We start from the raw sequence: 16,504 nt of genomic DNA on the forward strand, positions 1-16,504 counted from the left end.
TTCATGTTTATATTTTTGATGGCTCTTCACTGCCAAAGTTAGCTGCAACACAACATTTATGGTTACACAAGAGAGGATGATCTGCCACATACAGCCATGTCAGGTGCCTGCAGTCATAATCTCTTATTGCTGGTTCACCATTCTACAAATGCTCTGAGTTAGATTTCATGTGCACCATTACTCTTTGGCATTAACTCACACAGGTAACCGTGTGCATTAACACACCACTTCTGGGATTCTGGGAGGCCTACCGGCCGAGGACTGAATTCACACAGTGGATTAAAGAAGAGGTCCATGCACTGACCAAGCTGGATGTGGTTTTTAGGTGGTTTCCCACAAGCGAAAAGGTGAATAGCAGGCTGGTATTCCTGTCCCAAAATACTCGCACTTTGACATGGGGTAATACTAGACATAAACAGGTGGGGAACACAAATTCTGTCCTCTAGAGGGAGGGGCAGGTGGGAGGAGAGAGGACAGGGTGAGGGAGCGACAGGTGTGGTATCCAGCCACCTCCTACCACTTACGCTACCATATCCAGATTAACAAGTCGGCCCTACGTACAAGTGAGATAATGTCAGAAAATAAGGTGGAGCTTCATAGGCTTTGCAATTTTTACAAATGTTAGTAAGAAATCTGACATATGCTTACATTAAGACTGAATGAGGTAGTCAAGTGGTTAGCACACTGGACTTGCATCTGGGAGGATGATGGTTCAAACCTGCGTCCAGCCATCCAGATTTAGGTTTTCATGATTTCCCTAAATTGCTCATGGCAAATGCTGGAGTGGTTCCTTTGAAAGCACACAGCTGATTTCCTTCTCCATCCTTCCCTAATCTGACCTTGTGCTTCATGTCTAATGACCGCATTGCTGACAGGACGTTAAACACTGATCTCCTCCTCCTCCTCCTGCTTATGTTAAGAGGTAAAAGAGGTCAACTGCTTACACATGGTGTGTGGTTCTTATAAACAAACTCGGCCGCACATTACCTGTACAATTTATTAAAAATGTTTCTTTTATGATCTTTAACTTCACTGCTAGTTTGTTTGTTTCCTTCTCCAAATTAAAATCCTCTACACAATTAGATAACCTGACAATGTGGATTAGATAGTGCAGATTATGCTGGAAACCTGTAGAATACAAGCACTTGAATGCATACAGACTATCACTCACAATATAGTGAACATATTAAGCAGTGGTTGGGAATACAAACAGTAACACAATAGCTCTTGCCCAGGAAGGGCTGGAAGGACACAGTTGTGTCCATACATGTATTTTATGTACTATGAAGAAGCTCATAAGCTGTGTTCAAGTTCTTGTGTATGAGCCTACTGGTCACTTTATGCCTTAATATTTGGAAAGTTGTTATTTTTACACATTCCATTACTTCATGTTGATTAAAAATGAAACTGACAACAGAAGTGATGAAGTAATCTTCCAGCTTGAGTATCTTTGGGTAACCTTAGACATCATACACATAATTCAATATAATCAGACCACAGTTCAAAGATGGATTTCCTTATCAATCAGACTCAAGTTTTATCATGTCATTCTATACTGGTGCTCGTAAAACATCATTAACAGTCTGCTTCTGGCAGTTTGTTACAGACGTCTTTCCTACACAATCTTTCCAAGTATTATTTGTTTCGTATGGTTCCATGTTAGCCACAGTGTTGTCACACATACTGAGATCACTTACAACTGTCAAAATTACAGATATTTTTTAAAGCAATACATACCCAACAACGATACTTGCTGTACGGATCCAGTTCATCATATGTTATAAGATATGATTTCAGATTCTCTTTCCAGAATCCAATACATTTCATCTTGTAATCAGGGTCACCTATACAAAACACACAATTTTAATTATTGGTATGTACACAGTATAAAATTTATGTCTACAATACAATCTGATGCTACAGTTCTGAGAATTATTTCTCAGAACAATTCAAGTTCTACAATACTGGCTTATCCTTTTCCATTTAATTACAACATGCAATTTGATTTCAACAACAGTTCTGCCAACCAGATGGAAATACAAATCAGACCTTATGAGGCACACTGGTGTTTATGCACTACTGAGGTATCTTGTAACAGATAACAGAAAAGAAAGATGGGGAACAATGATGATGTCCAAATCAGCTGTGAATGAACAATCTAATATAAACACAAACACAGCTACACTAGAAATTTCTGGAAAACAAAATGTGTAATACAGTTGCAATAGGATGGAAGAGGGAAAAAAGAACTTTAAATGACAATTTCTTCAAAGACTAATATTAACTCTTCAAACAAAAAGACCGGATAAGGGAAGGGTAAAAATGGGCAGGTGTGTTGGCAGATGACGGCACACAATGAGGGTGAGGAAGTGGGAATAGGGAGGTGGTAGGACAGAGGAGGCAGAAACTGTTGAGTGGAGGGTGTGCAGACAGTATGTTACTGTAGGTTGAGGCCAGGATAATTTTGGGAGTGGAGAACATGTTGTAAGGCTAACTCCTATTTGTGCAGTTCAGAAAAGGTAGTAGTGGAGTGGAGGATCCAGAAGCAACCACTGAAATCAAGCATGTTATGTTCAGCTGCATGTTGTGCTGCAGGGTGATTTACTTTGGTCTTGGCCACAGTTTTGTGCTGTCCATTCATCCTGATGGACAGCTGGATCCCTACTCACTGTCGACACCACTTCCCTATACACCAACATCCCCCACGCCAATAGTCTTGCCACTATTGAGCACTACCTTTTCCCGACTCAAAACCCACTGTCTGACTCCTCATACACTTAACGAACTTTATCCAAACTCACAGATACTTCTCCTTTGAAGGGAAGGTATACAAACTAATCCGCAGTACCATGGCCACCTGCATGGTACCCTCCAATTCCAACCTGTTAATGGGCCATTTACACGAAAACTTCCTAGTCTTGCAAATTTCCCAACCTCTAGCCTGGTCATTTATGTATATTGTGAATAGCAACGGTCCTATGACACTCCCCTGCGGCACACCTGAAATGACTCTTACTTCAGAAGACTTCTCTCCATTGAGAATGACATGCTGCCTTCTGTTATCTAGGAACTCTTCAATCCAATCACACAATTGGTCTGATGGTCCATATGCTCTTACTTTGTTCATTAAACGACTGTGGGGAACTGTATCGAACACCTTGCGGAAGTCAAGAAACACGGCATCTACCTGTGAACCCGTGTCTATGGCCCTCTGAGTCTCGTGGACGAATAGCGCGAGCTGGGTTTCACACGACCGTCTTTTTTTGAAACCCATGCTGATTCCTACAGGGTAAATTTCTAGTCTCCAGAAAAGTCATTATACTCGAACATAATATGTGTTCCAAAATTCTACAACTGATCGACGTTAGAGATATAGGTCTATAGTTCTGCACATCTGTTCGACGTCCCTTCTTGAAAACGGGGATGACCTGTGCCCTTTTCCAATCTTTTGGAACGCTACGCTCTTCTAGAGACCTACGGTACACCGCTGCAAGAAGGGGGGCAAGTTCCTTCACGTACCCTGTGTAAAATCGAACTGGTATCCCATCAGGTCCAGTGGCCTTTCCTCTTTTGAGCGATTTTAATTGTTTCTCTATCCCTCTGTCGTCTATTTCGATATCTACCATTTTGTCATCTGTACGACAATCTAGAGAAGGAACTACAGTGCAGTCTTCTTCTGTGAAACAGCTTTGGAAAAACACATTTAGTGTTACACTTCAAGATTTATCACACAAATGTGCCAGTAAAATTTTAAATAATGACATTAATGTCTGGTCTTCTGGGCTCAAAATTCTTCCTAAGTGGTTAGTCCTCAATGTGTTAAGTTTTAAATGATAGTCAAATGCTCTGTGATTTAAGATATCATGGCCTCAGCCTCCAGTATTCTAATGTCCCCATACCCTCTACTCAAGTTTTTACCAATGTCCTGTCACTTCCTCCCTATTTATGTCCCTTCACCCTCACTGTGTGCCGGCCCTTCCCTGTTCCTCTCCTTTTTCACTCCCCTCCTCCATCCAAACTAAGTGTCCTACAGCCTCCCGATGTTGTGCATGGCGGCAGTCTTGTCATGCCACCTTCTGGTCCCTGCACACTCTGCCAGACAGTCCTCTTCTCTCCACCCACATGTACCCTTCTGCACTCTCCAGACTTCTGTTTTCGTCTCATGTGACAGTTGCATTCTGGTCCAAGCAGCCAGACATGGCAGTTGTGTGTGTGAAGTGAGCTTGTTTGTTTGAGTGAATGTGTGTGTATTTTCTGTTCTGAAGAAGGCTTTGGACAAAAGCTAAACGTGTAACAGTCTTTTCATTGTGCCCATCTGCAACTCAATGTGTCATCTTTATGGAGAGTATGAATCTATCATTTTCCTTTCCCTTTTAGTGTTGATATTCCAATCTGGAGTTTCCATTATTTAAAACTGTGATTTTGTTATATTGGTACACGTTGTTAAATAATGCAAGTCAAGTATAGACATCATCTGCAAAATAAGCTTCTTAAAGCTTCTTGAAGTAGTCACACTGTGGCTGTTTCAGCCTTAACAACAAACTATAATACCGGTTCATCATAAAATTATTTACTTTGCACAGTTTATAAATGGGGCAGGGCAAATTCATCAACTGTTGATGAATTTTTATAAGTAGTTTGTGCCTTTATGTAAATATTTATGGAATGGGTGCCTAATTCAAATGTGGACACAATTCTCTTGAAGGTGATCTACACGAAGGATATCACAATGCTGCAGCCGCAGACAAAACATCAAGAAAATGCACGACTTTCTGAGATAGTATACAAAAACAAGAGGGAAAAATCTTCCCAGAGAGTCTGTTGTTGTAAAATATTTCATCCAGACTGTCAATATCTTAAAACTCAACTGTATCAGTCTAGCATCCATCACTGGAAATACATTTAGGAGGTAAATACGTCATTCCTGTGACAAAGAACTAAAGAACCATAGCTGCAACAAATAACAAACAATGCTGGTGTATACAAAGCTGAATGTTTGGATTGTGACACCTACAATGTTTAAACAGGTTTACCACTTGATATTAGGCTTAAAGGGCATATTCCAACACTTAACAGTAGGTATGCATTCACACAAAACCCAGAACGCAGTAGACAACATGAAGAGTTTTTCTGGCAACCTATGGCACTTTCTGAAAGTTGAAAGTGGAGACAGGTGTTACAACATGATAAAAACTTAACAATAATGTTGGTATCTACATTACATAATCAAATAACAATATAAATATCTTCAAGTAGTCACAGTCTTGCACACATTACATGGTAACCTTTCATAATGTGAACCGACAGAGACACTAAAGTAGAAAACAATGTGCTCAATGACCTTATACAGCAAGGAAGCTAGCAACAAATCCTTTCAAACTGTCGATATTTTATTCAATTTTGTCAGACATGGTACGACAGCTGAACTTTAGCTGACTGTCTCGTACTGGTAGTATAATCCTCCTATGTGTGCCATGGAATTGTAAAGTTAGAGGTGTTCTTGTATTTCAATGCATACTTTCTTCGCATTGTTTGCATATTGTTGCAATAAAAAAATGCTCAATCAAAAGAAAGCACTTTTGGAGGGGGTGAAAAAGCCAAATGGAAACTGAATAATGGAAAGTCTAGGATGGAATAAAGACAGTATTATGAAAAGGTTAGATTGCTACTCATGCTATAGAGGAAATGCCGAGTCACAGACAGGCACAATGAAAAGGCTACTATACATTTAAGCTTTCGACCAAAAAGCTTTCTTCAGAAGTAGAATACACCGATGTGCTTGCGGATGTGTGCGCAGGCGCGCGTAACCACTGTCCCTGGCTGCTGTAGCCAAACTGCAGATGTGCCTCAAGGGAGCAGCAGTCCGGTGTTGATTGTGGGGCATACAAGCAGCTGTGGGGTGGGGATGCAGAAGCATAGCAGGGTAGGGGTCAGAGAAAATGTGTACTGCATGTGGGAGCATGCAGTGACATGGTAGAACAGGGTTGGGCTAGAGGGTGTAGTCAGGACCTTTTGTGTATGTGTGTGGGGGAGGGGGGGAGGGACACCGAAGGGATCTGTGAGGGCGAGAAGCAGAGAAGGGCTAGTGGATGCACTAGCAGAAAAGAAGGCTGTGTAGTGCTGGTGTGGGAGCAGGGAAAGGAATAGATGGGTGAAGAACAGGATCTAGCGAAGGCTGATGCCAGGGTTACAGGAATGCAGGATATACTGTAGAGAGAGTTCCCAGCTGGTGTCAATAGAGAGGATCCAGATGGCACAGGCTGTCAAGTAGTCACTGAAGTGAAGCACATCATTGGGTAACATGTTCAGCAAGTGGTTGGTCCTGCTGCCTCTTGGCCGCAGTTTGGCAGTTGCCATTTGTGCAGACAGACAGCTTGCTTGTTGTCATGTTCACTTAGAAAGCAGCACACTGGTTGCAGCTTAGTTTGTTGATCATGTGGTTGCTTTCTTAGGTAGCTCTACTTCTGATGGGATAGGAGATGCCTGTGACCGGAGTGAAGTATATAGTGGTGGGAGGACGTATGGGACAGGTCTTCCATCTAGGTCTATTCAAGGATATGAGACATGAAGTGAGGAATTGGGAGCAGGGGTGGAGTGAGGATGGACAAGGATATTGCATAGGTTTGGTGGGTGGGAGAATACTACTGTTAGAGGGGTGGGAACACAGAGGGTATGATATTCCTCATTTAAGGGCATGACGAGAGGTTGTCAAACCCTTTGCAAAGAATGTGATTCAGTTGCTCCAGTCCTGGCTGGTACTCAGTCACATGATGAGCCCCCAGAAGAGGAGCCCTCATTTGTTGCTGGATGGAGGGAGGGGGGTGGGTTGGGAGGCATAGGATACGCTAGTGACTGAAGAGACAAAGCAGAGGAGATCTGGTTCTGTACGAGGTTGAGAGCGTAATTTCAGTCTGTGGCCTCCGTCAGACTATTGGTATGTTTTGAGACGAACTGCTTGTCCCTGCAGATGTGACTGCCATGGGGGCTAGGCCGTATGGAAGATACTTCTTGGTATGGAATTGGTAGCAGTTGTCGAAATGGAGATATTGCTGGTGGCTGATAGGTTTGACATGGACGGAGGTACTGATGCAGCCATCCTTGAGGGGGAGGTCAACATCGAGGAAGGTAGCTTGTCATTGTCACACCAACCATTTTGCCACCCCCCCCCCCCCCAGTTTCCACAGTTCCTGTCACTTCACCACACGGCACCCTGCTAATCGTTGTTGGTGCCCCCACCGCATGTGGCTAGGGTGTCCTGTCCCTTGGTTCAGATCAAGAAGATTTCATCAATGAATCTGAACCAGGTGAGAGGTTTGGGATTCTGGGCAGATGGGGAGGATTCCTCTAGATAGCCCATGAAAAGGTTGGCACAGCATAATGCCATGTGGGTGCCCACTTCTATACTTGGACTTATTTGTAGGTGACATCGTCAATGGAGACAGTCTTCAGGTTTGGAGACAGTCAGGCACTGGGAAAGGTAGTGTTGGTTGGTTGATTTGGGGGAGGGGACCAAACAGTGAGGTCATTGGTCTCGTCTGACGGGGAAGGAAATCGGCCATGCCCTTTCAAAGGAACCATCCCGACATTTGCCTGAAGCGATTTGCGAAAACCACGGAAACCTAAATCAAGCTGGCCACACACAGGTTTGAACTATTGTGTCCAACAGCGGCAATGCCACGGGTACTGGTGATTAATGTGGAGGGAGGTGGTGTCAAGTGATCAGCACGGTGTCGTGTGGTAAAGGAACAGGAACTGTGGAGAGATGGTGAAGGAAATGGTTCCTGTTAACAGGCCATCTTCCTTGATGTTGAGCTCCACCTCAAGGATAGCCACATCAGTACCTCTGTCCATATCAAACCTACCAACCACCAGCAATACCTTCACTTTGACAGCTGCCACTCATTCCATACCATAAAGTCCCTTCTACACAGCCTAGCTACCTGTGGTTGTTGCACCTGTGGGACAAGCAGTTCCCCGCCAAATGCACCAAGGGTCTCCATCACTGATCTGGGTATGGAGTCCTTACAAGAGAATCAGGCAGTTATGGAATTAGGATGTGTAGAATGTGCATTATGGAAAGGTCCCTGATACAAATTTGGCTTGAGGAACTAATGCCTCAGGAACAACTTCTGGTGAACTGTTTAAAACTGTGTATCGAATCAGAAGAAATGACAGTGGGATCATGTCAACGTTATGATAAAAAAAGATGAATACCTGTCACATGGTTGGACCACAATGCAAGACGTAATATGGTGGAAAATTCATGAGGTGGATGCAATATCCCCCCCACACACACACTGTCGGAACTGGGAGGAGTTAAGGTCTTTCAGTATAACTTTGCTGTGACGGAGAACACCACATTTTTTCATGCACCTGTATACCATGTCACCGGCATACAAGTAGAAAGCAGAAAGGGCAGGACAAAAATCTCAATAATGCTAGATCAAGGTGTCGTTGAACCAGTAGTTTCTTAGTACGATAACTCTATGCAAGTGGTGGAGAAGTGAGATGGCACGATTCGTTTGGTACTGACTCGCATCTAATTATAATACCAGACGCTGATAGGCCAGAAAACTTGGAGGAGTTGCTCCAGAAGGTTCACAGAGTACAAATTTTTTCATCTCTTTACATACAATAAAGTTACTGGCAGATCAAATTGGAGCCCTCCTTTCATCAGTACATGGATTTTCTGGTACCAAGTGATGCATTGCATGAATGGCATCTTAATTGCTGAGAACTCATGGAGCAACTCTTGTTAAGGTCTTTGCTCAGTCACTGTAAAAATTGAGAAGACTTGTTTCAGAGCAGCTCAAGTTAAATTTCTGGATCATATAATTTTGAAGTTTGGAATCGCACCTGACCTGTTGAAAATAGAGGTGATAGGACAGTACTTGACAACAAAGACTAGGAAGTAATTATGTGGCTATGTTGGGCTCATAGATTTGTACAAGAGATTCATTAGTATGTAAACACTGTAAACTCCAAGATTACATGAGGTGACTTGGGAAACATCTCTCTGGTTGCGGGATGAAGCAGCAGAACATGAATTCCAGGCTTTGAAGAGGACACTCATGGTAGCTCCTATCCTTGCTCACCCTTAATGATCATGGGATTTCTGTATGATTAATTACAGTACAAAGTCTAGGTAAGCCATAAGCCTGTATCAAGAATTTGAAGAGGAAGGACAGGTGGTGACGACAGAACTGCATTTGGGAGCCATGTCTTGTCTAAATGTGAGAAGAATTACTCAGTTATCAAGCCTGAAACAATTGCCATAGTGTGGGGCTTTAAAAAGTTTCACTTCTTTTTGTATGGAAGAAGAACCTGCATCTTGATCTAGCATACAGCACTACAGCTTTTGTTAACTGCCAAGTTGACTAACAGACGGTTACTCTGATGGGTATTGTACCTGAAAGAATTCACCTCCACAATCACACTCTTACTGGGCTCAGTTAATGTCATAGCAGGTGAAATATCTTGCTGTCCTATTGTACATTGTCTGGAACAATAGACGAAGAACTAGAGGAAAACCATAACAGCCTCTTCTGCATGAAGGAAGCAGTGTTCGACAACTTCATTTCAGTGGCATTGAATGACATAGGAAGCAAGCAAGACTACGGTCTGGACCTTCATGAATTAAAAAGAAAAGTGCGCAACAGTGTCCAGCCAGCAATTCCACAATTTCAGATGTCTAATTTATTAACTATGGTTTCTGTCAGTTGCAAATAAAAATTTTATTAGTGACTAGTTTTGAACTTTCCATTCATTCTAAAATCATTACCTATATTAGAAGATGCAATGTTATTAACAAAACATGAAATACAATGGCAGAAACCTCAATTAGTTAATTACAAATATAATGAGTTACTGATCCTGATACCAACAATGATGAGATTACATAATTTCATCTCTTGCAGAAGGCAGTTCTGTTTCATCAGAAAAGCATAGATGATTTGCTCTGGTTATTATGCATATCCAACAACCTCTTCAGTCAGGTTATTATACATACCCGACCACCACTTTAACAAGTTAATTTGGTATACTCATTTCAGCCATGCCTATTTTGAACCTCGAAAATGATTCTTGAAGTTGCATTCCACAGTCATTTTAATAACATGGAATGCAGGATCTGGAAAGTACTTTTTGTTGTGACAGTGCCACGACATTTAACAGTGCCGCCACGTCAGTATGCACAAACGGCGATAGAGGCGCTCCGCAACTCGGCTGAGCGCGGGAGCGCCACCTAACTACGAACGGCGCTGGCCGCATGTCATGGCACGGCAGTCGAATGACAGATACAGAGTTGGTAGCATGTAACCCGCTATTGTTTCTACGTTTGTATATCCACACAATTTATTAGTGATTAAAGGTTATAACACTTTTTGGTGACGAGGATGGGATATTTTTTTTCCTGCGTTGTGGATTTGTGTGTTCGTGTTGGGGCAGACATGGAACAGCTTATGCAAGCGCTCACTGAACAACAAACACAGCTGACGGCTGCTATTCAGGCGTTGTCGACGTCGCTTACTCATCGTCTGTCTTCCTCTTCTCCGCCTCCATTCCCTCCTTACGACGAGGCCGCTGAAGACTGGGAGGATTATGAGAAGCGTTTGCGGCAACACTTCTTGGCTTTCGGCGTTGTCGACGCTCCTATGTGTAAGTCGTTATTTCTATCTTGGATTTCCCCACGGATCTATCAGCTGCTATCTCAGTTAGCCCCTCTGCGGGAACCTGCCTCTCTGTCCTTCCAAGAAATGTGTGACTTATTGTCTAACTATTACCGTCGTTGCCGCCCGCGTGGCGTTCTACCGGTGTCGTAAACAGCCCCTTCAATCTTACCGGGCTTGGGCGGCGGAACTACACGGTCTGAGTAGGAAATGTCAGTTTGTCACGGACACTCATCATGAGTCTTATGCTGATTCAATGGTTAGGGATGCTATTCTACGGCTTGCTCCTGATAAAGAAGTTCGGCAACGTGCCTTACAACTGCCAAACCCGTCGTTGTCGGAAGTTCTAAGCATCGCTCAATCTCTTGAAGTGTCTCATGCTGCTGGTGCGCAAATAGACGCGTGGTGTGATGTAGGCGCTATACAGACAACTTTCGACACAGACAATTTGCCTGTTTCCCAGGGGAACGACGATGTGGCGGCGGTTCACTCGCGTCAACAACGTCACGTTGGGCTGCCACGCTCGCAGCAAAAACAGCAACCGCAGAAGCAGGTTCGTTCCGCACTTCCTTCTTGTCCACGTTGTTTCGTACAGCATGACAGGGCCGCATGTCCAAAATGTTGGGCCACGTGTAATTCATGCAGGAAAAAAGGCCACATTGCTTCTGTGTGTCAGTCCACTACAGTTCCTGTCGACGAGGAGGCATCGGACATGGATGTTAACTGTGTGCTTTCTCAAACAAATAAGTTGTTTGTTACTGTTCGTGTTCTGGATAAAGACATTCGCATGCAAGTGGACACTGGCTCTGCGGTAACTCTCATTAATTCTCGCACGTATTTGGAGTTGGGCTCCCCTCCCTTGTCTCCAGTTACGCGAAATCTGAGAACTTATAATAAGCAGAAAATTCCTATCGTTGGCCAGTTTGATGCTTCCACTGCCTACAAGTCTGTTGTTAGGTCCCTCACGTTTTATGTGGTGGATCATGCGGGCACTGAAAACCTGTTCGGGTATGATGCTTTCCAGTTGTTCGGGTCCTCCATTGATGATGATGTGCACCTCATATCTGAGGATATTCCGTATCAACAGCTGGATGGATTGTGTTCTGAATTCTCCTCCGTGTTCTCTGCTGGTCTGGGTCGTGCCAAGGATTTTGAAGCCCACATTACTCTTAAACCTACAGCTCGCCCTAAGTTTTTCCGGGCACGCCCTATTCCGGTGGCGTTGCGTGCACCTGTCAAGGCTGAGATAGACAGGTTAACAGCTTCAGGGATTCCCCTTCCTGTTACCTCCAGCGAATGGGCATCGCCAATCATGGTGGTTTCTAAACCAAACGGGAGTCTGCGATTGTGTGGTGATTTCAAAGCCACTGTCAATGCTCAGAGCCTCATTGACACTTATCCTCTTCCCCGTCCTGAGGAGTTATTTACCAAGCTCGCTGGGGCCAGTTCTTTTCCAAACTTGACTTATCGGAGGCGTACCATCAGTTGCCGTTGGATGCGTCTTCCAAGGAATTTCTCGTCATCAACACTCCTTGTGGGTTGTATCAGTACCAGCGGTTACCATTTGGCGTCGCTAGCGCGCCTGTCATTTTTCAGCGGTTTTTGGAACAGCTCACGGCTTCCGTTCCCGGCTGCATCAACTATCTGGATGACATTGTTGTCACGGGGGCCTCCACTGAGGAACACCTTCGCAATTTGAGTTCACTGTTTCGGGTTCTGCATTCGGCTGGGTTGAAGTGCAATCTGGACAAGTCACAGTTCTTCCAACCCTCCATTGTGTATCTTGGTTTCCACTTGTCCCGTGAGGGGATACGTCCTCTACGTCAGCACGTTGCGGCCATTACCGCTCTACCCCGGCCGTCTACGGTCAAAGAACTTCAGGCGTTTCTAGGCAAGATTGCTTATTATCACAAATTCATTCCACCCGCGGCGGCAATAGCTCATCCTCTGCATCAGCTGTTACGCAAAAACGTTCCTTTCTGTTGGTCCGACGAGTGTGAGCAGGCTTTTGTCCGCCTGAAGGCTCATTTGCAGTCGGCGCCTTGTCTTGCCACATTCCGTCCGGGTCAGCACTTGGTTCTGGCGACTGACGCGTCACAGTATGGTCTAGGGGCTGTTCTCGCCCATCGGTATGAGGATGGGTCGGAACGACCCATCGCCTGTGCTTCCAAAACCCTCAACGATGCGCAACGGCGTTACTCTCAAATCAAGAAGGAGGCGCTCGCTATCATTTATGCTCTAAAACAGTTCAGCGTTTTTTTGTATGGTTCTAAGTTTCACCTCATCACCGACCACAAGCCGCTGGTCTCTCTGTTCAGCCCATCGGCGTTGCTTCCAGATAAGGCAGCTCACCGCCTGCAACGTTGGGCCTTATACTTGTCTCGTTTTCACTATGAGATTCACTATCGCCCCATGGCCCAGCACGCCAACGCTACCGCGTTGTCGCGTTTGCCGATGGGCCCCGACCCGGTTTTCAATCGAGATGAACTACTCTGTTTCCACATTGATGAGGAAGAACATCGTGCGGTCGAGGGTTTTCCACTTACAGGTTCGCAGGTCATGTCGGCTACTGCGCGGGACCCGGTCCTGCGTCCCGGTCCTGCGTCAGGGGATCGGTTTTGTTCAACGGGGTTGGCCGGACAGGACCAAGGGCCGGGCATCGGATCCCCTTCGCAACTACCATGCCTTGCGCCTTCGTCTGTCTGTTCGTGAGGGCGTTGTTCTTCTGGCCACGGATGGCGCATCTCCATGGGTCGTGGTGCCAGCCTCTCTTCGCAAAGATGTTCTCAAACTGTTGCATGAAGGCCACTGGGGGATTTCTCGGACTAAGTCCCTGGCCCGCAGGCACGTTTATTGGCCCGGTATTGATTCGGACATCGCCCACATGGTCGCTGCGTGTAGTCAGTGTGCTCAACAACTGGCTGCACCCCGTACAATGCCCTCTCCGTGGCCTGATCCGGCGCAGCCATGGGAACGGGTGCATGCTGATTTTGCCGGCCCCTTCCTCGGCACTTATTGGCTACTGTTGATTGACGCCTTCTCGAAGTTTCCGTTTGTTGTTCGAAGTCCGTCGCCCACCACTGCGGCGACGACGCTGGCTTTGTCCAAAATCTTTGCGCTAGGTCTTCCATCTAGGATCGTCACGGACAATGGCCCTCAGTTCTCCTCGCAGGCCTTCCGTGATTTTTGTACTGGACACGGGATTCATCATGTTACAGCACCGCCCTTCCATCTGCAATCGAATGGGGAGGTCGAGCGCCTTGTCCGCACTTTCAAAAGCCAGATGAAAAAATTCCTTAGTGATTTTTCCACAGATGACGCTCTGTTGCATTTTCTGAGTTCTTATCGCTTCACGCCTCTGAGTGATCCCAGCTCTGCTGAACTCTTGCATGGCCACCAACCGCGCACTCTACTGCACCTGCTTCACCCTGTCAGGCCTTGTACTGTGTCCCCTAGTGCGGGAAAATACTCGGTGGGCGCCAACGTGTGGGCACGAGGGTATGGATCTCGCCCTAAATGGATTCCAGGGGTGGTCAAGGCTCTTCGCGGCCACCGGCTTTGTGAAATACGTACGGACGACGGCATGGTTGTTCGCCATTACGACCAGATGCGCCCACGAGTGGTGGCCACGCCGGTGCCACCGCCCCTTCCTTCGCCTCCACCAGCCCGAGAAGCCAGTCCTGACACTGCTGCCAATCTCCCGTGCGTGTTGCTGCAGCCGACGTCGCTACCGCTTCCGAGTACGTCGGAACCGGCCCCAGTCGCGACGCCGCCTTCTACGGGACCCATCTCGCTGGAGCACACCCCCAGGTCCACGACACCTATGGATGCTGCTCCGGAGTTTTCACCCATCATCTCGTCCAGGAGGCACGTTCCACGCACGAGCTTCCAACCTGGACATTTTCTACCATACTCTCGTGTTTCTCTGCGGGATCTTCTCGGGGCCTCCCAAGAGGCCATGGATGTCTCCGCACTGTCCGTGTCTCCAAGGAAGTGAGTGTTTTTTTTTTTTTTTTTTAAAGGGGGGAAAAGTGTTGTGACAGTGCCACGACATTTAACAGTGCCGCCCCGTCAGTACGCGCAAACGGCGATAGAGGCGCTCCGCAACTCGGCTGAGCGCGGGAGCGCCACCTAACTACAATGGCGCCGGCCGCATGTCACGGCACGGCAGTCGAATGACAGATACGGAGTTGGTAGCATGTAACACGCTATTGTTTCTACGTTTGTATATCCACGCAATTTATTAGTGATTAAAGGTTATAACACTTTTGGTCTGCAGACCTTGTCAGAAGGAAAAGCCACCTGCGACTTAACATCAGATGCCCCTGGTTTCGACTGTGCCAGATAGACTGTGTCAACTGGCGGCCACCAATCTCCTACACCCATTACCGAGGTTGAGGAGCGTTTTCCATTACATTCTAGTCACGTTGGAGCTGACCTCAAAATTCGTAAACTTGGTTCCATTGCGTAAGGCTACAGTGTAGATGGTGTTGGAAAAGCATAGATGCTTTGGTCTTTTTATTAAGCAGGGATTTCTGAAACAGGTGGGGAGAGTCGAGAAATCGTTCTCAGATAATGGTCCACAGTTTTGCTCTTTAGAATGGAAGACAATGCTGCACAATTGTAGAATAAGACCAGTTATTTATTTTGATTTTTAAATCTGACAGTAAGAATTTTGTGCAAACTGTGTAGCCTTTACTGCCTGTGTTGTGGCAAACACGCTTCATGGAACATCTTCCTACATAACTCCCAGGATGTAATGAATAACCCTCATAGCTCTACTGTACTTGTATTGATAACCATTCTCAAAAATCAAATGGCAGAGAAGAGAGTTTGGGAGCTGGTAGAATTTCTGCCCAATCAGCATTGCCGACATAAGGAGGTAATTTCCATTCCAGCGAATCAAAGAGGCTGGCGAATACAAAAAGGAGTGAGCTGAAATGAAGGAAAATTTGATGCTACGAAATTGGTCAAAAGTTGCTCATTAAGTCACATGGGCTATCAAAAAACAAAAGGCATTGTGCCACAAGCTTCCCCTCTATATTATGGATGTGTCTACTTATGGAGAATCGTGGATGCTAACATGGTACAGGTGGCATCACTGAAGTCACAGAAACCTTGTCGGACACATAATGTAAGTAATTTTACACCTTTTACTGAATAAAAATATAGGAATGAGACAAGATGCATGAAAAGTCTAGTTTGGTAGCATAATTAGGTTATTGGGGACAAACTGATTTCAGTATCAGAAAGGTTCTGGTCTCAAGTTCATAGTTATTGACAAATTTTAAGTATTCCATAGGAAAGAAGGTGCATACCTTCTGTTGGTCATGTAGAATGATAAACTATGAGTGCGATACTGGGTCACTTTCAGTTTCTGTTGTCCACCAAGAAAGCCAAGAGGAGTTTTGACCCAGAGTTCCATTTTCCAGTGAATTAAGGCATCTGCTGGTGGCGTTGTCTATCTTGTGAGGTGTTAACTGTGCAGTCAAGTTGAGATATTAGTAAAGTAGCACGAGACACGGACTATGTTATTTTGCGAATCTTGTCAGAGTAGTGACGATTCCTTGGAGGAGGTGATAAGTATGTGTGTTCGTAAGATAAGCTGAGTAAAATCTGAGTGTTAGTTGTTTCCTGAAGACCAGAGTCTAGTCTTTGTTGGCATGCTGGAATTTTGGTTGCTTCAGTTTTGTTTTGTGATGTCTGCGGTGTAGTAGAAAGTGTGTATTAGGTTGCAGAGGAGAGAGATGGGATGAATAGTGGTTAGTGGGAAACTTAATAAGAACTGATAAGTCCATGTTGCGAGTATGTGAGGGCCCTGTGAAATGGATGCCAAT

The 16,504-nt window shown here is 45.3% G+C and overlaps 1 protein-coding gene across 1 annotated transcript in view; it reads right to left on the minus strand.

The window, feature by feature from the left end:
* LOC126248419 (uncharacterized) overlaps positions 1 to 16,504 on the minus strand; it is a 121,598-nt gene that overhangs the window by 37,265 nt on the left and 67,829 nt on the right. Inside the window, exon 9 of the mRNA XM_049949384.1 lies at positions 1,738 to 1,844. Coding sequence (XP_049805341.1) covers positions 1,738 to 1,844 — 107 coding nt within the window. The remainder of the gene's footprint in view (positions 1 to 1,737; positions 1,845 to 16,504) is intronic.

This window comes from Schistocerca nitens, chromosome 3 (genome assembly GCF_023898315.1).
Source record: "Schistocerca nitens isolate TAMUIC-IGC-003100 chromosome 3, iqSchNite1.1, whole genome shotgun sequence".
NCBI classification, from domain to species: Eukaryota; Metazoa; Arthropoda; class Insecta; order Orthoptera; family Acrididae; genus Schistocerca; species Schistocerca nitens.